At 38.0% G+C, this 23,671-nt stretch overlaps 1 protein-coding gene across 3 annotated transcripts in view; it reads left to right on the top strand.

The window, feature by feature from the left end:
- TAX1BP1 (Tax1 binding protein 1) overlaps positions 1-23,671 on the top strand; it is a 43,563-nt gene extending 19,892 nt beyond the window's left edge. For all 3 annotated transcript variants that reach the window (XM_058183472.1, XM_058183470.1, XM_058183473.1), the window contains exons 9-16: positions 2,198-2,422; positions 3,312-3,458; positions 10,121-10,246; positions 11,659-11,730; positions 12,882-13,062; positions 13,274-13,422; positions 20,234-20,319; positions 22,552-23,671. In XM_058183472.1, coding sequence (XP_058039455.1) covers positions 2,198-2,422; positions 3,312-3,458; positions 10,121-10,246; positions 11,659-11,730; positions 12,882-13,062; positions 13,274-13,422; positions 20,234-20,319; positions 22,552-22,750 — 1,185 coding nt within the window. In that variant the 3' untranslated portion in view covers positions 22,751-23,671. The remainder of the gene's footprint in view (positions 1-2,197; positions 2,423-3,311; positions 3,459-10,120; positions 10,247-11,658; positions 11,731-12,881; positions 13,063-13,273; positions 13,423-20,233; positions 20,320-22,551) is intronic.

Below are 23,671 nucleotides of genomic sequence, written 5' to 3'. Positions count from 1 at the left end.
AGCATCTTTATTTTTAAATCTTTGATATTTTGTTTTTAGAATGTTCCTAATCAAATTACCTGTATGACAATTGCTTCAATGGACATAGTAATTTGCTTAAATAAGGACAAATTCATTCATTAAGGCGTCAGAGGGATTATGAAAGCAAGAGTTGGTTTAAATGCATCTACTTTATTTTCAGTTGTACTAGTGTCAAACATAAAATAATCTGCACCTGTAGATTTGTGGTTTACTTCACCCAACAAATACTTATATGCTATTTCCCCCCCAATATTCTTTTAGCATCTTTTGGTATATGACTTGGTGACAGTGATATATACATTCTGCCAAGTTGAAGAATATATTTGACATGAGGACTCCAATGAGCTTTCAGAATATAAATTTAAAACACAGTGCACAAAGACCTCTTAATTTTTTGCTATCAAAAGAAGTGTAGTATACATCGTCCTCGTTTACTAATCATTTCTTGAGTAAGGGTTTAAACTTAACAATGGCACTAAAAAGAAAGTTCAAGATCCAGTCTCAAAATTGTAGCCATTGCATCATTGCCAGTCAGGTAATTACATTTCGGGATCTTGGCAACCAGCATGCAGCTATGACAGTTGTAATCCCTGTGGTCATGTGATTGCCATTTCTGACCTTCATAGTTAGCTTCCGACTTGCAAAGTCAATGGGGAAGCTGGCAGGAAATTACAAGGTATAATCATCTGATGTCACCTGATATCATGCTTAACCTGCAATGATTTGCTTAACCATTTCTGGATCTGGCATCATAAATTGGTACGATCACAAGTGAGATACACACTTCATTCCATTTCAAGGATATACTGCTTTTTACGGCTGCTCCTGTCTTCCTCTTTCCTATAACTAATAGCTGCCAGCATAAAGTAATGAATTACTGCATGAGTTGGAAGCAACTAGCCAGCCATTTTCACTTTTCTTCCATAGGAAAATACAGATAATCCTTTTTTACCAATGGTAATTGGAATTTGGAACTCAATTACTAAGCAACACGGTTGTAAAGCATGGTGTCACATAACCACACCAACATATAATGGTAGTTCCAGCTGTTTTTGATAGGCAATCTCTTAAAACTTCTGTAGTCACATGGTTGTTATTTGTCACCTGCTGGTTACTGTATTGACTTTACTTGTCAGTAGCAAACAGCAAAACTCACAAATGGTGATCACATGAGGATGCTACAACATTGTAATTGTAAACCATTTGCCAAATACCCAAATTGTGATGATGTGATTTGGGGATGCTGCAGCGGATGCATCTATAAAGACCAGTCATTTATCCCCCTTGTATATAAGATCCAGTCTCAAAATTGTGGTCATTGCAGCATAATGACCAGAATAACTGAATGGTCATCAAACAAGTGGTCATTAAACAAGATAAGTCTTCCTGAATATTATGTTTGAAGTTTAGAATGTTTAATTGTTAGAATTATTATTAAAACGTGTTCTCTGTTTGACTCGCAACAATTCTGGGTGGCTCAAAACCAAGAAATTACTATATTAGTTCTGCTGTTTTTATCCCTGCTACCTAACTAGGGATGAGTGTAAAGTAATTATGCTCGCGTACTTTTTTTTTCCTCTTAAGGTGTTCAGTTTTTTTCCTTGCTTGTAAAATGTGATTTTTCCTTTTCAGTTTTCAATTTATGAGAAGCCCATCTGTCATAAGTAGAAATATTCCATGGGGTCTCTTCCTAGAACACTTCAACTTAGTTTAGATCAGCACGCTTTGGGAACTTAAAACTCCTCAATCTTTTTCACGATTGTCCTTGCTGTTTTTTGAAATCAAAAAAGTATCTTTAGTTGCCACCACTGTCTAGATCTATCCTTGATTGCCAATCCTTAGATCTCTATTGCTCTTTTCTTTTTTTATTAGAGATCTTTTCATTTTGAAGTCATTTTGATTGCAACAAACACAATGGCTATTAGAAACATATATTGTCTATTTTATTCTCAGAATACTGCTGCCAATTAAAAATAGTTTGCTGCTGCGTGTTTGACAGCATGACATGACAGACTGCCCAGAGCCATGGGCAACAGTGGACGGCTATAATCTCCAACAATGGAGAAATTGATACATTACTAATATTTATGCCTTGGAAATTCAGTTTTCTTTTTGTTTAAGGATAACAGACAATAAACTAAGAAAAATATATAAACTTACTGTTTTATTTTTCTAGGAAGAGTCAAGTGTTTTAAAAGAGCAGCTTCGGAAAGCTGAGGATCAAATTCAGGCAAGCAGGCAGGAAGTTCTTTTCATGTCAAAAGAACTAAGTGATGCAGTAAATGTGCGTGATAAAACAATGGCAGATCTTCATAGTGCTCGACTTGAAAATGAAAAATTGAAGAAACAATTGAATGATGCAGTAGCTGAACTTAAAAAAACTTCTGCGAACAATGAACAGGTAAAAAGGGATGCTTGGTTCTTTATAAAGCTCTTGTGTCAGTTAATATGAAATTATTTAGATAACTTTCAGCAGGGATTAGATTTCTATTCCATTTATTTACCTTAACAACTTGTGCGCATCATTTACAATATAGTAAAGTATATTTAGATTGAACTTGGAGCTTTAAATGGTTTTCATATATTCATATATTTTAAAATTTCAGAGTTCCACTCTGAAATTATAATAGGATATAACCAAAATATTGAATAGGATATATAGAGTATTAGTGGTACAACTTCCATTGTGTTACTATAAACTGGATGGATTCATTTTATGTTTCCTCATAATTAAAGCTAATTTATTGTAATCTCACATTTATTTGATGGGGAGAGTTTCTTTAGAAATTGGCTTAAATTTCTAAAGCAGAAAGTACAGGATAATTATATTATTCCATATCAATTATCATACTCATATCAGGGTAATTATCTTTCTTTGCATCAAAATAAACAGTATTGTAGCATAATAAAATCATTTAACTGAAGCCAGTAACAAAGTTTCTTTCTTACGTTTTTGTCAATCCATTATCGACGTTGTACCAATAGGAAATAAACTTTTTTTATTGTTAAAACAGTGTAATACAAAGAAAAAACTATAGTAAATGACAGTATAATAAAAAAATACTAAGCACATTTTTCTCTATAAAAACCATATTGCAAATATCTAAATTTGCCCTTTTGTAAAATGTGTAGTATATAAGAAAATTTGATTAGACTAGTGTAATGGAGATAGATAGATAAATAGATAGATAGGTAGATTCTTGTTGAATCTTTAGTCTGTTTCCTGAATCTGGATCCAGTATGTTAAAAAACTCTTTTTTAAGAATATATATGTTCTTGTTTGGGGAAAGGGAACATCAAATGTTGCAGAGAGAGAACTACGCAGAGAAGTTGAAGATTTAAAGCTCCGCCTACAGATGGCTGCTGATCATTACAAGGAAAAGTTTAAAGAGTGCCAGAAGCTGCAAAAACAAGTCAATAAATTTATTAACCAGAATGTAAGATATTTTTATACCATCAATTTATTATTTTGGATGAAGCAGACAACAGAATGTGTATCTTTGGAAAAGCGAAGTTCACGGTTACTCCAAGTTGGGTAACCTAAGTTTTATGAAGGTTTTACTACAAGCCTCTAAAATTTATTGGAAGTAAGGCAGGCAAGTTAATGGAACTAAGGCACAGTAGACAGAATCATACCTGTATATAATACATGCAAAAATGCAGTAACCTACTCCATTTATATTTGCAACTTCTTGTTAATCCTTATCCAGAATGCTAACATTCAAATCATTTATTTGAATGTTTTCTGAAGTCTTGGATAGCATCCTTACTGCAGTGTTGGATGATACTTGAAAAAATGTACCGTATATACTCGAATATAAGCCGATCCGAGTATAAGCCGAGGTCCCCAATTTTACCCCAAAAACTGGGGTAAACTGGGGACTCGAGTATAAGCCGAGGGTGGGAAATGAGGCACCTACCGGTCGGCGAAACCCTCCCTCCCTCGGCCGAGAAGGCTGGCGGCTCCCCCGCCCCGCCCTCTCACTGCACCGGCAGGGCTTCCCCGCGCTAAAGCAAAAGCCCGCCAAGTTCGCGCCGGCCGGTATAATGTGAAAAAAACGGAAAAAAAAAAAACTCGAGTATAAGCCGTATATACTCGAGTATAAGCCGAGGGGACGTTTTTCAGCACAAAAAACGTGCTGAAAAACTCGGCTTATACTCGAGTATATACGGTAATTGCCTTTTAGAAAAGTGTAATATATTATTTACAAAGGAAAAAAAATATTAGTAATAAGTATATTAGTAATTATGTATAAATACTAATAATATATATAATTTATGTGTGTGTATGATAATTTTATAATCTGTTCATTATGATTTGTCAGAATAAATTCTCATCAACTGAGTAAAAGTAATGAGAGAATTGATTTCTGTCTTCCCATAGCAGAATGAAAGGCTCAATTATTATGAGAAAACAGTACATATATTCTCCATTACAACAGGAATTTCCTCCTTCTGTGACTTCTTTTTATGTATCCTTATCCTAATTCTTCTAGATAAGTAGTGTAACTATGATATCTGCAGTGAAACTAGTTTTTCTGTTTTTTTTTGTTACACTAGCTTTTATTGATCATAATTTCATCTGAATCTGTGTACCTGAAAGAACAAATTGATCAATTTACAATACACTCTAAATTTATATGGCTACAAATGTAACATGATAGATGATTCCTAAGACAATAAAATTAAGCTTGTAGGCTAAATTTTGTGATGCATTAAGAATATTTATTAAATATTCCAACAGCTATTTGTAATTTGATGCATATTATTTCTCCTGGTTTCCTTTAATGTCTCCTTTAGTCATTTACCAAGGCAGTTCTCTGAGAAATAGGTTTAGAATTACTGCAAAATAGGAGGAAACATTATTTTAAGCACAAGAGTGATTAATATAGATTAGCTGAAGGATTATAAATCTTGACAAAAGAATTGTCATTGGCTAAGGGAAAAAAATTAGGTTAAGTTTGTATTTCTATTTTGTTCTACTGATAGGAAGATAATCACACCCCAGTTGCTGAATTTTAATACTAATCTGTTAAATATCTGCAATGTCCTATTATACTTTAATTTTTAATTTATCTTTTTTCAAATTTACTTATAATCACTTAAATAGTAATATATAAGTAAAGACCTTTGTGATGGTCTTTCCATCACTAAAAAGCAATAAAATTCAGAATGAAAACAGATAGTCCTCAATTTACGACCACAACAGAGATAAAAACTTCTGTTAAATGACACATTTGTTAAATGAGTTTTGCCCCATTTTTACATCCTTTCTCGCCTCAGTTGTTAAGTAAATTACTGCAGTTGATAAGTTACTAACTTGGCTGTTAAGTGAATCTGGCTCCTCCATTGATTTTGCTTGTCAAAAAGTTGCAAAAATTGATCACATAATCCTGGGATACCACAATGGTCATAAATATGAATCAGTTGCCAAGCATTTGAATGTTGATCACATGATCATTGGGATGCTGCAAAGGTCGTAACTCTGAAAATGATCATAAGTCACATTAATCAGTGCTGTTGTAACTTTGGACGGTCACTAAATGTAAGTTGTAAGTTGAGGACTACCTGTATAATTTTCTGTGTATGTTAATATTTAGTATTTCAAAATACATTTCTATCTGGTTTTGATTTTCAAATCAGTATGAGTTTGATGTATGTATGCACATACTATAAATAATAGGTTTATAATACTTAAGGTCATTGTGCTTATCATACGCAAGAGTCACATTTAAGTTATTTTGCCTAAAATGAGTAGTGAGTTGTGATAAAATGATGGGTTATACAGATGTTGGAATATTACAATCATAGTCTGAAGACTGAAACCACCTGCAGTTTGCTGGGTCACATGATCACAATTTAATAGGAGTTTTTTTTTTTGCTGGTAATATGCCTTTACTTTTGATTTCTTGCAAAAACTGCCTCAATGTGAACAAATTTGCTTAACTGCTGTAAAAAATGTAATAAAATTAGCTCCAGTCACATGTGACCCATTTTATAATTATTACAACTTGTGGGCTCAATTACAGTCATTAATGGATCATCTGTATTCCGTTTTTTTTAAATAAAATATTAAAAGCTGCATCCATCTTCATATTAGCATCCATGTTCCTTGATCTTCTAAAGAGCATTCACTACAATCTTTTAAATCATAGCCATGCTTTAGAGTAAAAAGGGTGAACTCGCAGATATTGTTAGATGTCTAGAATATGTCAAGTTATATAGCATTGTATTGTTGTGGCCCGCCAGCAGAGTTGGCAGCAGATTCAGACAGTGAGGAGGTTGAGGAAGAATATGGGCAGTCCTGGAGTCTGGGGAAGGCTCAGACAATGGCTCTGAGTCAGAGGTAGAGAGGGAGCCACAGCCATCTTGTAGTTCTTTGCTGCCTTCAGAGTCTGACATCAGCGAGGCAGCAGAATAGCGTGAGCCTGTTCCCAATGTGCACATGTGTAGAGCTGCCAGGACACAGGAACAATTAAGAAAAGAGGGTTGACTTGGAAGTAAGGCTTGGAGATGATTGGTTCCTCCCATAAGAGAAAAGAGAAGCGAACGGGATGTGAGCTTTTGCAGGAAGCAATTAGTTCATCTGGCCGATTCAAGATTTGAAAATTCTGTTTGTGAGTCTGCCAAGTTTGGCTTTGCCCTGCATCTGGAAATTAGCTCTTTGGGAGTGTTCCATGTGAGAGGTGGCTGTTGATAACCTTCCTCTGAAAGACTGTTTATCAAGCCTTGTGGACTGTAAATGAAAGTAATTTACAGCCGTATGAATTAAAGAGGTTTGCTGGGACTAAATTTGTGCTGTTTAATTTCTCGGTCAGAACACGTATTCCCTTTTTGCTGAGGTATTTAGATAAAGATTTTTAAGACAAGGTTTTGATTTTGCTTAATTGGTTTTATATCTGAAGGATTATTATTATATTTGTTTGAAGAACTTGCCGTAGAATCCTTTTAATGAAAGAAGTATTTTAAATAAAATCTTTTTCATAAAGAAAACTTTAGGGGATCGACGGATTTGACAGATGGCTCAAAAAATGAAACTTCTACAGTCGAAGCTGGAGATAAAACATTGCCCACATCTCCAGGTATCAGCTCCTACTGCTCCCTTAGAAAAATAAAGCTGAAATCTAAAAATCACCCAAACCATTTAATAGCGTGTTTTTCTCTTCCACTGGTAATTCTTGGAAAACTTAAAATCAGAGTGTTCTCAGGGCTAATACTGGCATAGAATGCAAATCTAAATGAATTAATTACAAGCCTTTTTTAAAGCATGAAAATAGCTTTTGTCAAATGCACATAGGACTGTCTTCATCATGACACAGCCTAGGAATTTCAAGTTTTGTTTTAGTCAGAGGTTTTTTAAAAAAATGCAAAAACTTCATCTGTGTAGCAACTCTATTGATTCCAGAAGATGAGGAGAGTATTTATTCTGTGTGTGTGTGTGTGTGTGTGTGTGTGTGTGCGCGCGCATGCTCCTCTTCCTTTTTCTGATAGGCAGAATCAGAACGTGTATCAGAACTTGCAAAGGGGCAATCATTTTCCAGTTTCAAATTGCATTTAGCTATGGTTTGCAAGTCTTTGTCTAAGCTCCCCTTGTGACCTTTTTCTCTGGTTCCTTTTTTTAAGAAGAGTACTAGTCATTTGCTATAATTGGGGAATGATGAGAGTTCAGCTCTTTTTATCTGTGCTGCTACAAAACCAGATCTAAGGAGTTTGGGAGGCTCATGAGGTGAAATAGTTTGTGGTGGGCTATTTCTGTCTTCTTAGGGCAGTGGTTCTCAATCTTTATAGTGCTGCGACCCCTTTAATACAATTCCCCACGATGTGGCGATCCCAACCATTAAATTATTTTCGTTTTGAATTTATCGCGCCTAAAGCTGTATTGGCTAGCGATCTGAATTGCTTGTGATTGCCTTGAGGACGGAGGCATTAAAGCGGAGACTCCTCCCCTATTAAGTTTATCGCGCCTGAAGCCAGATTAGGCTAACGATTGGGAGTGATTGCAGCTGGTTTGAGAGGGAGACGTCAGAGCAAAGATTTCTCTCTTTTTTAATTCATCGCGCCTGAAGCCGAATTCGGCTAGCGATTTGAAGAGCCTGCAGCTGGCTTGTGGAGTCAACCATTGGAGCGCGATTCTTCGACTCACAAGTATACTTCCCATATTTCCAATGGTCTTAGGCGACCCTTGGCAAATCGTCATTCGATCCCCAATGGGGTCCCGACCCACAGGTTGAGAACCACTGTCTTAGGGACTCTGGCTCAGTTATATCTGGTAAACTGTCAGGTATTCTCTTTCAACTATGATTGAGTCCCTTTCTGCTCTTTTGGGCACCAGGAAGGACACAGTCTAGCAAGATTAGGGGGATTTTTCCTCCACTGACTGTGATTGATGGTATATCAGTCAATTCAGAGCACAGTACTAGATCTTCCACATCATTCTGTTCCAGACTGCCTGCTAATGATCCTGGCATCTGTGTTTTGTAGATCCAATCTTTAGCCTTGAAGAATGGTGACACACTTAAACTGTTCATATATATTTTTAAAACAAAAAAATTGGCAAGGATCACCTTTTTATTTTTCAGAGCTGCACTGCTCTCTTTTTTTTAGATTTTTTTTTTTTTTTTTGGTAATGATTAAAAACACTGTTGTCACAAAGAAGGCAAGTGAAAACACTGCCTATTGTTTTCCAGCTCTCCTTTGCCAGTCTTATTTGGGGAGGCTATCCATTTCAGTTATCTTACCAGAAAAGGATATGGAGTGGATTGGGGAATTCTCCTATTTGCAGAATCAAGCTGCTTTGTGATTCGCTTTTAGATCAAGTGTCCTTATTCCCTATTCCCTTTGATGAGAAAAGAGGGGATGATTAGTTTTCTCTTACCTTCTGGTTCAACCTGCTTTAATAATTTTATAGTCATAGGGCTGGGGAGAGGGGAAAGGGTCAGTCTTCCAAAAAATGCTGATTTACCTTCAGCTTTAAGCTTGAATATGTTGTCATCAGAATGTAAACAGACTTCATTTTAATTAGAATTATCATTCAAAATTATATTTCTTTAATATATGCAGTCAACATCATTTCATCTGATATAGTTTCGGGTTTTTGGAAAAGGAACAGGATCATGAAAAGAATAAGGAAATTTCTGACAACAATAAAATTTATGAAATGCAAGCCAATGCTGTCAATAAGTAAAACAGAAGAAACTAGGGAGTCATCATAGAAAACCTAAGTGTTTTTAGTATATGTCCACAGTTGGCTTGATGTATTTGAAAAGTTCTTGTAAGTTAATATCTCTTTATAATTCATTTAAGTGTCAGTCGGAATTAAGACCTGGGCTACAAACAGCAAAATATATTTATGACATAACTATAACATTTATTCTTTTGGTGAGAAACTGCACTTTCATATCTATGGTTACTCAGAAATAAATCCTGCTTTATTAATATATTGTTGTTAAATATTCATAAATTTGCATTATCTAAGTCTCATATGATAGGACTGCATAATATTGCCCTGTCTAAGGCTATTTTTATTCAGTTGTATAAAAATAATTTTAAAACAATTGCTGGAAGTTCTGAATGTGTACATTTTTTCCAAGTATAGGTTTGCCAATATCAAAAGGGATGAAAAATAAATTTCCAAAGAAATAGAATTATAAATTATGTGTCTCTGCTTTTCTTGAAGGGAATGAATTATTTAACCCAATAAACATGGCTAGTATCAAATAATATTCTGAAGATGATTTGCTTATACTCATCTTTGATTTTATTAGCACTTGATAATATGTCATAACTGATTATACTGCTTATTGAAATTAAGGGCAATTGATTTCTATTTCTGGATATAGGATGAACTTGATAGTTGCAAATTTTTTTGGAGTGTGTTTGCAGTGATCCTACTTGGCAGAAAAAGAATTGCACATTTGTGTAGAAGGCTACTAAATACTTTGAAGAGTGTTCATTGTTTTATTCTTTAACTAAAATATCAAATAATGTACGATTAGAGGCAATTAATAAGCAACTCAGTTTTTGTATTCTCAGTTAAAAAACCCTGCCCAAAATAATCTATGCGTTTCTCAAACCTTGATGATTTATAATTTTTCCTTAGGATGAGAAATTGAAATGTACGATGTATGCTGATGAACTGGCCAAATTGGAACTGAAATGGAAGGAGCAAGTGAAAATTAGTGAGAGTGTGAAGCAACAACTAGCTGTGGTGAAAGACCAGTATCTAGTAAGCCTAACCCTTATTTGAACAATTATTTAATATGGTTATACATTCTTCTAATTAAAATAATCACTTTGCAAGGGAAATTAGAATTGGTGATTAACAGAAATGTTTACAGATTTACAGTCATTTGTTTAATGACTACGCTTAAGTTACAGTGGTGCTGAAAAAAGTGATTTGTGACTTGAATTTATAAACATTCCACAATCACATGATCAAAATTTGGGTAGTGGTAGCCAGCATGTATTTATGATAGTTGCAGGATCCTGAGATCACATGATTGCCTTTAACAAATTTCCCAGAGGACTTACAGCAAGCAAAGTCAATGAGGGGAGCCGGATTCACTTAACTACATGATTCACTTAACAACTTTGTTGCTTGGCAATGGAAGTTCCAGTTCCTATTGTGGTTGTAAATCAAAGACTACCTGTAGTCACTTTATAGCATCATTGAAACCACATGTCTGTGACAGAAGTATTATCACTGAATATGTCACCTCTTTGTTTCTGTACTGCCTTCAATGATGCAGAATGATTTATTTGCCTGGCTTTGGGACTATTATGATAGAGAGCTGGCTCTTCTGAACATGACTTTTAGCACGTTATTTATTACACAAGGAAGACCATTGTTTTTGTCCATATGTAGCCTAACTTGAAAAGTACTAATTGTTTTCCACACCATAAGTGAGACTGCAGAAGTTCTTATTTTGTAATGAAAGAAAAGTAAGTATTGTAGGAGAGAACAGTCTTTAGTACAGCCCTAAAATTACATTTCTAAGTTTCTGTTTTTGTTATATTAAAAAAAATACATAAATAGGGAATAGTTATGTTAGTAACTTAATTCAGTAAATTAATTTTTTTTAATTCACTGGGAATTTTTTGTTTTACCCTCATTCCATTGCTTCATGTTCTTCATGTCCTCACTCCAATGTTGTACTTCAAAGACTAGTATTACATCCTACTTTATAAAACATACATACCAGCAAAATACTTATTGCTAAATCAGCTTTTTATTTTTGACAGATGAAAGCAGAGTCCAGCTTAAAGGTTACAGTGTGAAGTCTGATTTCTCATTTATGGATTGCAATCTTTTTGCCTTGCCTTAATAATTGACATAGTGTAAGCCGCCCTGAGTCTTCGGAGAAGGGCGGGATATAAATGCAAATTAAAAAAAAAATTAAGAAAGTTTTGGAAACCAGCAGAACCCTTAAAAATTCAATAAAACATGAGTATGAAAACCAAGTACAAAGTACAGTCAATATAAGGAACTAGGTAGAACAAATAAATAATGATGTGATATTTCCAACACCCACATGGAGAGCATATCTTATAAATTATGACAATAAGTATCTGACACTGAAAATATATCTGGAGAAATGTCTTAGTCACTAACATTATTTTAACGTGTATTTTAAATAGATGCAGTTGGCTGAAAAAGACAGACAAATAGATGAATTGACATCTCATCTGGGAGCCCTCAGCAATGAGAAGGTACTGATTTAATATCAGTGAACTACTGATAATATATATCTGTCATGTGGCACTTGGAACTATTTCAGTACAAAAAGCTGTGTAAGAATCAGAATATGAATACTGTAGTAGTTAGAAGAAAAAAAATTATCTTGGGATATAATTAAATGTGAGTTTGTAACATAGTGCAGTGGAACCGTGGTACTTCTTCTGAACTCATAAAATTTGATACTCAATGCATTTTGATGTGAAAATGTCCTGGTACTCGTTGCTTGTTTGATACTTGATATGGTGCAATAGGAAAAGGGGGATGGCCATGGAGAAAGGACAGGAAGTCAGCCATGTCGGGAAGGTCCCTGACGTAGCAAAAGGGACAGACATGAAGTCCTACCTGGCTGGAAAAAGGGTCATGTGGTAAGTCATGTGGTACTCATCGCTTTTAGTATTCATTGCACCTTCTGGAACCAGTTAACGAGTACCTAGGTATCACTGTACCATGGAAGCTTTAAACTGTTAGATACCTTGTTTTGTAAAGCTTACAAGAACATAGGGCAGTAGGTTTGTATGAAAAGTAAAGAAATTCAGAAATATGTATGTTAACTAGAATCTCCCAGCCATGATGATAGTGATGATGATGATGATATTAGGGTGGCAACATATTGCTTTTGTATAAAAAAATAATAATTTGCACAGTTCCCTGCCATGTCATTATTATATCATTAAGCAGCTCTTTCCATTGGCCTCAAGACATATGGGTATATCATCTCTGGAAATACATTTGTATTTTTTCAGGGTATGAGAATTAAGATATAAGATATATTATAGTATAGTTATAACAGTCATGTTAATTTTAGAAAAGATTTTATTTTATCAAATTTAGAAATTGTTTAGGTAAATATTTAGATAAAACAAAGGTACTAGTTTAAGTTTTAGTTCAAAAATTTAAGTTTTATTACTTTTTAGTTATGTTATACTCTTTGGTATAACATAATTCAGATTACTAAAGAAGAAGAAATAAGAGACACTATCAAGCTAGACATTTATAGTACTGCAAATATGAAGATTTAAAAAATATCTTTATAGATAATGGGAAAAGAGAAAGCTAAATAAAGCAGCCTTAAAAGACTGTTTTGTTCCTTGTATCATAGCATTATTTTTCAACCATTCTTTAGAAACCTGGAAGGAGACCAGAAAATCAAACAGAAAGGATCAAGGAAGGACAGATTTCTCATCAGGCACTACATTTTCTCAATCCAGATCTTAATTCTGAAGATAATGGGCAGATTCCTGCTACATTACCTAGTGTACCACTTCTGCACTATGGAAATCCCTACACAAGCCAGGAAACTAGAGGTTTGAGGATTCAGTTTTTGTCAATTAGTTGTACTAGGAAAAATTCCTTTGGAAGCATATCACAGGTTCTCAAAGCAACTTAATTTGTAATCGTTAATAAAAGTGGCTATTACTTTCAAGCATTTTTAACTAAAGGTCTTTTGGAATGTGGCCTTTCAGAAAAGGCTTCATTGTATATAATCTGGTGTTCATTCCCTAATTATGATTTCAGATGGAGCAGATGATGGTTTTTATCTTGATGACATCCAAAGGCCACCCATGAGAAGAGCATCTTGGGACCTTGAAGATAATGTGGTATGCAGTCAGCCTGCTCGTAATCTCAGTCGCCCTGAGGGTTTAGAAGATCTTGAAGATAATAACGTAAGTTTGAAGTTAAAATAACATTTATGTTTCTTATATATAAATTATGTCTCCATCTCCCACCCAAGCACATCTGAATATTTCTCTGAAAGTTTCTAATTTAAATGAGGTGAACATAATATCTCACTTTAGAAGATTCAATAAAGTCAGTGGCATCCATTTATCATGGTGTAAGTCAGTTGTAGTATTTATTCAAAGATATCAAAATTGGTTTTATCTTTGCTAGTCAGTGCTGTTAATGACTAAAGTTTATTTATTTATTTATTTATTTATCAAATTTATATACCGCCCTATCTCCCGAAGGACTCAGGGCGGTGTACAGGCATTTAAAACACATAAATACAATGTAAGAAATATAAAAACAGTTAAAAAACTTATTCTAAACGCCTATTAATTTAAAATTAAAAATATAGAATAAAAACCAATTTAAAAACCAGTAATTTAAAATTTAAAATTTAGCTCAGCCCTGCACAATTAAATAAATGTGTTTTAAGCCAGCGGAAGGTCCGAGGTCCGAAGCTGACGGAGACCGGGGTAGTTCATTCCAGAGGGTGGGGCCCCACAGAGAAGGCCCTTCCTGGGCGCCGCCAGACGACATTGCCGCGCTGACGGCACCCTGAGGAGACCCTCTCTGTGAGAGCGCACGGTCGGTGAGAGATATTCGTAGCAGTAGGCGGTCCCGTAGGTAACCCGCCCAATGCCATGGAGCGCTTTAAAGGTGGTCACCAGCACCTTGAAGCGCACCCGAAAGCCACAGGTAGCCAGTGCAGCCTGCGCAGGATGGTGTTATACGGGAGCCACGGGGCTCCATCTATCACCAGCGCAGCCGCATTCTGGACTAACTGCAGCCTCCGGATGCCCTTCAAGGGAGCCCCATGTAGAGAGCATTGCAGTAATCCAGGCGCGGCGTCACGAGTGCGTGAGTGACCGTGCATAGGGCATCCCGTCCAGAAAGGCGCAACTGGCGTACCAGGCGAACCTGGTAGAACGCTCCCTGGAGACGGCCGTCAAATGATCTTCTAGAGACAGCCGCTCATCCAGGAGGACGCCTAAGTTGCGGACCCTTTCCATCGGGGCCAATGACTCGCCACCGATGGTCAGCCGCGGATTTAGCTGACTGTACCGGGATGCCGCATCCACAGCCACTCTGTCTTGGAGGGATTGAGCTTGAGCCTATTTCTCCCCATCCAGACCCGCACGGCCTCCAGGCACCGGGACAGCACTGAAAGCTTCGCTGGGGTGGTCCGTGTAGAAAAGTACAGCTGGGTGTCATCCGCATACAGCTGGTACTTCACACGAAACCACTGATGATCTCACCCAGCGGCTTCATGTAGATGTTGAACAGGAGGCGAGAGGATCGACCCCGCGGCACCCCACAAGTGAGGCGCCCGGGCCGACCTCTGCCCCCCCGTCAACACCGACTGCGACCGGTCGGAGAGATAGGAGGAGAACCACCGATAAACGGTGCCTCCCACTCCCAATCCCTCCAACCGGCGCAGCAGGATACCATGGTCGATGGTATCGAAAGCCGCTGAGAGGTCTAATAGGACCAGGGCAGAGGAGCAACCCCTATCCCTGGCCCTCCAGAGATCATCCACCAACGCGACCAAAGCCGTCTCCGTGCTGTAGCCGGGCCGAAAACCGGACTGGAACGGGTCTAGATAGACAGTTTCATCCAGGTGCAAGGGAAATTGATATGCCACCATATTTCTACAACCTTCGCCAAGCGAAGGTTGAAGACCGGACGATAATTACCTAAAACAGCCGGGTCCAGGGACGGCTTCTTAAGGAGGGCCTCACCACCGCCTCTTTCAAGGCAGGCGGGAAGACACCCTCCACCAAAGAAGCGGTCGTAATCGCCTGGAGCCAGCCTCGTGTCACCTCTCGAGTGGCCAGCACCAGCCAAGAGGGGCACGGGTCCAGTAAACACGTGGTGGCATTCAACCTACCCAACAACCTGTCCATGTCCTCGGGAGCCACAGGGTCAAACTCATCCCAAACAATGTCACCAAGACCGCCCTCGAGCATCTCACCCGCATCACCGCAATCTTGGTCCAGACCATCCCGAAGCTGAACGATTTTATCGTATAGATACCCGTTAAACTCCTCAGCCCGCCCCTGCACCGGGTCGCCCCGCTCCCCCTGGTGTAGGAGGGAGCGAGTCACCCGAAACAGGGCGGCTGGGCGGTTATCTGCCGATGCAATGAGGGAGGAGGCGTAGCTACGCCTCGCTTCCCTCAATGCCACTAGGTAAGTCCTAGTATAGGACTTCACTAGTGTCCGATCAGCTTCCGAACGGCTAGACCTCCAGGAACTCTCTAGGCGTCTTCTCCGGCGTTTCATCCCTCTCAGCTCCTCGGAGAACCAAGGAGCCGGTTGGGACCCGCGCCGGGTCAGAGGTCGCAAAGGCACGACACGGTCTAAGGCCCCGCGCGGCCCGTTCCCAGGCCGCAACAAGTTCCTCAGCCGAGCCGTGAGCCAGGCCCTCAGGGAATGGCCCAAGCTCCGTCCGGAACCCATCCGGTCCATCAGGCGCCTGGGGCGGGACCAACGGTTCCGCTCCCGCTCCCCGCGGTGGTGAATGGCGGTCAGAAAGTCCAGGCGAAGAAGAGAGTGATCTGACCATGACAAAGGTTCAATGACTATTTCCTTTAAGTCCAGATCTCTCAACCACTGACTAGAGAGAAAAATCAAATCCAGAGTGCCACCCCCAATGTGAGTAGGGCCATCAACTACTTGAGTCAGGTCCAAGGCCGTCATGGAAGCCATGAACTCCCGAGCTGCCGCCGATGACGAGCCGGAAGATGGCAGTTAAAGTCCCCTTGACTAAAAGTCTGGGGGTCTCAACTGCCACCCCAGCCAGCATCTCCAGAAGCTCGGGCAGGGCGGCTGTCACGCAGCAAGGAGCCAGGTACGTGATCAGCAAACCCATCTGACACCTACGACCCCATCTCACAAAGAGGGAATCGCACCCGCAATCTGAGGTACAGTGGTCTCCTCGGCTCTAGACTCTCTAATCACAACCGCCACCCCCACCCCTACCCTGGGCCTCGGCTGATGGAACGACGGAAACCCGTGGGCACATCTCAATAAGGGCACGCCTTCAGTGCCCAACCAGGTCTCCGTGATGCCCATAAGGTCCGCGGAACCCCCCTGTATAAGATCACAGACAAGGGGGGCTTTGTTCACCACGGACCGGGCATTGCACAACATCAACCGAAGGCCCGAGCTCTGAGGATCCTGACCATCCGGGGAACGGGAAAAGTCCAAGGGGTCGGAGCGCGTGATCGCTTTCAGACATCGAGCACGCGCTCCCGGAACTTGATATGACCCCTCGCTTCCGCCATACCTGCCTCTCCCACTTACCGTGTCAATAGAACCACCCTCACAGATAGGAACACACTCCTCCCCTAACCTCCGAACCTGGTAGAGAAAACCCGCCGCGAGCATGTGCAGGAACTGGCCCCCTACCCGACGGGTTACCCCCATTACCCGCCCTTACCCTCCCACCCCTTAAAAATTCCCTCTCTAAAAAACCCCACAGGCTCTTCTTTTTCGCATGCCACCTCTGTGGGTCCCAAGACCCGTCATGGAGGCCGGCCCTTGATAACGAGGAGGGCCATTCCTGCGAGGCGGGGGCACCTCGCAGGCGCAAGAGTTCACAAGCTGAGTAGCCGATAACAACTGAAGATAGACAGATAAAATATAAAATCGGCAATACAAAGGGTCCATCTCCGAGTGGCAAAAGTGTCATGATATGATGGTAATCCAAAATGAGGATGGGCTTCAGATGGAAAAACAAAGCAAAGAGGACAGTCTAGATGGCAGTCTGCCCAAGCCTCATCCAAACATCCTGGAACGGGGGTGGGGGTACATCGGTCGTGGCACATGTCCTCCTCTGTCCCCAAGCAAGTCTCACGCCTCCCCCCAATAGCCCAAATAGGGCCAGTCCCAGCCATAAAGATCTCAAATGGCAAGGGGGGAGGCATAGCTGGAATTACAGCAGTCACAAGATGGTTTCGCAGGGACAAATCAAAGATCAAAGATACCTCCGTCGCCTCCCCCAAAGTCCTCCAACATCTGCGTCCAAAAATGGCCAGAAAACTACCTAAGTGATAGGTAACAGAGCCAAAGCACTAATTTCCACATGCAGTTCCAAATTGGAAATCTTTAAACTCTAGGGGGGCTATGTTAAGAATTATCTTAATTGGAATACTATACAGAAATCTCTATTTTGAATTCAAAAGAATGTAATGGTATTAACATATCAAGAGAAATGTTTCTGACAGAGTAACATTTTATTTCAGTATTTCTGAATAAAGAAAATTACTAGTAACATAAGCATACTAATTTCTATAAATGCCTATTTCACATGAAGACGGTTGCTAGCTCAAATAAAATGTGATAAAGCTGTAAAATAGATAACTATCATTTTGTGGTCTTTTAAAATCCCTTGAATAAGAATTATTTTTTAAGAAGTCCTTTACTGTGGCAAATATTGTGATATCATGACCTGTTATCCCAGTTTGCCGCATTTAATTGCTATTAACCTTTTGAGAAACTGATCAGTGTTCAGACAGCACAGTTTTAGCCTTGGTACTATTAATGAAGAAAACTTTATCTCCTCTTCTTGCCTTTTGCCCTCTGAGTCCATTACTAGGAATAATTATGGAAACTCTCAGAATCTTTTTGGCCTATTTAACATCTTGAATGTGAGCGTAGTGTACCTGCCTACCTTTATTTCACATTTCGCATATTTAATGTGACTATTCTTGGCATAGATACCACTGTATGATGACAGGTTTTTCTTCTCTCTAGATGTCTGCTGCAGTTTAATTAGGAGAGTATTCTTTCTAATCTATGTGCTTTACCCTTTTGCAAACCCAAGAAGAACAGAGCTTAAGTCTTGTGCTCATTTGCTGACATAGCTTAGTTTTTGTAATGAGGCAAAAGGATCCTAATGTGCTCAAATGAGAGCTAACTTTGGGCAAGTGTATATCTGTTCTCAGAAATGGTTCTTGTCTTACATTAAATAGAAGTTTTAACATAATATGACTTTTCAACTTGTCAATAGAAAAAGGAAAAAACTGGCTAGGCAAACATATTTAGCAGAAAAAATAGGGTGCTAACTATTTTGTACTGGTATATAGGAATCTGATAAGCACCAATGTAACACAGCTGATTAATATTCCTTGAAAATAAGCAAAAAAGCCTTTTTATATGTATGGCATATGGTAGAAGATAGATATTAAAATATCAATAAAGTTGTTCATTATTTTCCTTAATAAAAAAAGGAATGCTTTAGTGCAATACTGACTTCTGTTATGTTAGCCATGAAATAATTTTATTCCTAATTGAATTTTTATGTGATATCCTTTGACCCTGTGCTGCCAACTACTTAGTAGTTTGAAGGGCCTTTTCAAACAGAGTTTATTTCAGAGATAAATAAATTAGGTGCACCTATATACCTTTCTTACATGGACTTAAATATGGCTACAATTATAATCTTTTAAATAAAATATAAGGAACTTTGGACTAATGAATACGTTGTATTCATGTTCCTGTTGTAATAGATGAATAGTTGAGAGCATGTATAAATTTGCTGCCTTGTATATATTTTTCTCGTTCTTTTTGTTACTACTGTAATACTGTAAATCATTTTTTTGTTAAATGAATGTTTGTAAACAATACCTTTCCAGATGTTGTTGAATTGTAACTTCAAATATTTATCACCATTGATGATCCTAATTGGAGCTGCAGGGAGTTTTGATTTATTAGTTCATGAATGCATTCGATCATCTTCATTATCTGAAAATCATATCATAAAATATTTCAGAATGATATCTGTTTGAAAGTGGCTAATCACTGGCAATTGGAATGCAGCTTGGATATGTGTGCCCATTTGATGTTGCTGGATACATTTACATTCAGGATAAATTTCTGAAATATGAAATTATTTGGAATATACCTTAATCCCCAATAGTCACTGTTGTACTAACCATGCTAATCAACTGTACTTCTGGCTGCTTGTGTGTCTTTAATGCTGCTGGCATGATTACCAGTGACAAAAATGAAGAGGGGAATTATTAAAATTAAATAGTTTGGGTAATAGCTCTCACTGCAGGATGATGATAAATTGTATCATTGCAAATTACATCTGTTTACAGTAGTGACACACTCACATTTGTAAAAAAAAACTTTTTATATCAGTAACTTGTTTATATCTTTTGTATTTATTTCATATGTTGCTGTAGCATATTCCTTGTTTAATATAGCTGTTCATAAAATGGAGGCTTTGTATTATGATAAATTTCATTTTATTTTGAGGAGCTGTGCAGGAATATAGTCCCGAGGCATTTCTGTTAAAGTTGCTAATCAATTTTTAGTCTTTCTATTGAAACGGTGTTTTGCAATGCAGGGTCTTCTCTTCATTTTAAAAGAGAAAGTTAGGTTTGCAAGTAGTTCCCATCATGGCGTCCTCAGCAGCACTTGCCAAGTTTTAATGGTATTACAAGAAAACGTACAGTTTATATCCTCAGCAGGTCCTTTAAGAGACTTGCTCTTAAAGGACCTGCAAGGATGAGACAAGGAAAAGCTTCAAGGCAACATTTTGTTGCTCTTTGCTTCAACAAAGAAAATGACATAGTTTCAACAATATGAATCTGTAAGATAAATGCTATTTCACACAAATATCTCATGGATTATTTAGAATTTTGCTGGTTTGTAAATGTAAGTAGTCATAGCAATAATAAAAATGACAACAATTCTGTGAGAAAAATACATTCAATAAAATCAAATACTTCCTTTGCAGGTTGATGAAGCAAGTGCACCTTCAGCTCCAGATCCATCAGATCTGCACTTACATGAACGTGAGACAGGCTTTTGCTTTGATTCCAGGTAAGGTACTAATGCCAAATCTGTGTTTTCAAATTAACACCAGAGATTTCTTGCCAGCTCTCACTGTTATACTTTATGTGAATGTGTGGTCATTTACTGTGGACAAAAATGAGTGAAATTTCACTGGAGTAGCTTAAGTCCAAGGTCTTGAACTCTAAGAAGAGTTGAATTTCAATTTTTACAGTTGGAAAAATAAATGATTTTTCATTCATTTTCCAAAATTGGAGTTATGATAAAAATACTGGGTCCTTTGAATATAAAAATAAAGGTTTCCCTTGTCCAGTTATTTACAGCTCTAGGAGTGGTGCTCATCTCCCTTTCTTAGTTGAGAGAGCTAGCTTTGTTTGAAGACATTTTCCATAGTCGTGTGACATGACTATATGCTGGAACACTTTTACCTTCCCATATAAGTGGTACCTATTTTATCTATTCACATTTGCCTGCTTTCAAACTGCTAAGTGGGTAGGAACTGTTACAAGTAATGGGAGCTCTCCCCCCCCCCAAAAAAAATAATTGAACAATGCTTGGATCTTGAACCTGGACTGGGCTTTCCAGCTGACAAGCTCAGCATCCTTAACTGCTGAGCCCTCACTTCCTTCCTTTGCTGCTGTTCCTGCAGCTCCCTATTCTTAAAAATAATATCTGTTTTATAATTCTTTATACAAAATAAGTTTCACTTTAGTATCCCTCTATTGTTTTCATTTCATGCTTCATCTGTCACTTTTATTTCCTCATTCTTTTATCATGCTCATAAATGTAAGTGGCCTGAATAAGAGCCACTTACACTTGTTTTCAAGAATTTGAAGTATACCTTATTATACAAAGGCTTTATTCTAATCAGTGATTGAAAACTGTATACTTTAAAGATGTTGAATGCACTGAGTGAAAGTTTGCAGCTTTCTATTTTGATACAGAATTCTCATCAGTTAAAATGATTAATGAATAAACTTTAATTAGACTTCCTAGACTTTCTCCCTGGTAGGTAAAGGACTAGTATAATTAGACCAAGGTGGAGACATGGTAGCCTGGAAAGCTTTTAGATTACAACATCTATACCTTCTGATAGCTGGTGTATAAGAATATTTAAAGGATATTGGTGCATGAAAACATTTACTAGTTTTCCCCAACTTGGGTATTTTTCCAGCTATGATTTCCCAAATTCTTAGTAATGTCCGCCCTTCTTTGAGGAAATATGGAAGTTGAAGTCTATCTTGGAGAGTCCTGAGGTTAGGGAAGATTATGCTACATAATGGATAAATATTAGGAACAGGTACCTCGATTAAATGGAAAACCCTTTTATGTCCAATGGCATGGAAGCACTAATTAGTCTTGGTGGTGCAGTGGTAAAAATGCAGTATTGCGGGCTGCTTCTGCCCACAGCAGGAGTTCAATCCTGATCAGCTCAGTGTTACTTCAGCCTTTCATCCTTCTGAGGTCAGTAAAATGAGGAGCCAGATTGTTGAGGGCAATATGCTGATATTTGTAAGCTGTTCAGAGATTGCTATAAAGCACTGTGGAGTATATATATTGCATTTTTCGGACTATAAGACACTCCGAAGTATAAGATGTACCTAGGTTTTGGGGAGGAAAACACGAAAAAAAAATCTGCCTCTACCTCCCAGCAATTTGCCTCCTTGCAACAAACAGCTTGGTCAGCTTCAGCACAGCCTGATTTAGCACAAACAGGTAATTGGTGGTTGGATCTGCCTCCTGGAATACTGCCTATCAACAGTTCCAAGTGACAGGACTTGCTGCCTATCCTGCCGCCTGGAAAGGGCTGAAAATGGGGCACATGAGGCAGTGATGGGCAGCGAATGCAATGGCAATCCCTGCAGCCTGGAACAGCTAATAGGTGATATTCCAGAAGGCCAGCCCAATTGTCCATCAGCTGCTCGTGCTAAATCAGGCTGTGCTGAAGCTGACCACACTATTTGCTGCAAGGAGGTAAATTGCTGGGAGGCAGAGGCCGAAGGGTGGGGGCCAGCAGGTGGAAGGGGCTTCGGCAACATTCACTGTATAAGATGCATAGACATTTCCACCCACTTTTTTTGGGGTGGGGGAGAAGAAAGTGCGTCTTATACTCCGAAAAGTACAGTAACTCTTAAAACTATTCCTATTGCTGGTTATGTCCATTCACTTAGATAATAGCAATGACAAAGATAATACTGTTGGAGATTAAATATTGGTCTCAAATTCGCTGTTATCTCCAATTCTTTCTCTTTTTATTCCAAGTTTTGTGCACATCAAGAAATGTCCACTCTGTGAAGTGATGTTTCCTCCTAACTATGATCAAAGCAAGTTTGAAGAACATGTTGAAAGTCACTGGAAGGTGTGTCCAATGTGCCGTGAACAGTTTCCTCCTGATTATGACCAGCAAACCTTTGAAAACCATGTTCAAACACACTTTGATCATGGTTTAAATTTTGATTAGGTTGGGTATCATTATGCATTATACCAGGTGAAGGTTGTTATCTCAGATAAGGGAATGCTTCATGAATGATGTAAGCTTAGAAAATTAGTGACCAGCATTGCAGTTGATTAGAATAAATCTTTGGCCTATTCCTCAATCTAGCATATAGCCAAATATGTTGTATCTGTCAATATTTATTCCTTGGCTAACAATTCATAAACACATAGAAAATTTGCAGACTTGTCTCCAGAGTTCAATTTGTGGTGGGATGACAGTTTTCCTCTTGCTTGTTCTAACATATTAAAGTTCATTTCTTAATAAAATGATGTTTTTCAATAATTTTATGTATATCTTTCTGAAACGTGGGTTTTTCATTTGTTGCAAAAATATAGTTGTGTTGTGATTAAATGTTTTGCAGAAAAGCCTTACAATAGTATTCATCTTTATCATTATTATTCCAATTCTAAAATGTCCAATATACTACTAAAACTATGAAAATTACTGCATTTAGCGCTATTAATAAATGTGTAATAAAAGTATGACCTTTTTGTTACTTAGTAAATTTTAAATGTTTAAAATCCTTCAGTGGACATTCAAAGCTGTGGTCATACAATCAATATTTTTAGTATTTTATGTTTAGCACATTTCCCCCCTTAAATTTGTTGAATGTTTGTATATATCTAAACCACTATATTTTTAAAAGTTGCAAAAATCTTAAATAATTTGATCTTTTTGGATAAAAACATTAACTTTTTATGTTTTATGATAGCAAATTAAAGGAAAAAGTAAACCATGTGTGATTTCATTTAATCTCCTTATATTTTTCAAACCTGTATCAAATTTTGCTTGAGTCTTCTAGGAAATGTTTTGTAAACTATTGCAGATGAAAAAATTGCCACAATCATTCTTTAATAGAATAAAATTATCTTTCACTTGATCATA

The sequence above is a fragment of the Ahaetulla prasina genome, chromosome 4 (assembly GCF_028640845.1).
Source record: "Ahaetulla prasina isolate Xishuangbanna chromosome 4, ASM2864084v1, whole genome shotgun sequence".
NCBI lineage: Eukaryota > Metazoa > Chordata > Lepidosauria > Squamata > Colubridae > Ahaetulla > Ahaetulla prasina.
The sequence above is the reverse complement of the archived record's forward strand: the minus strand, read 5'-3'. Positions and strand labels throughout refer to the sequence as shown.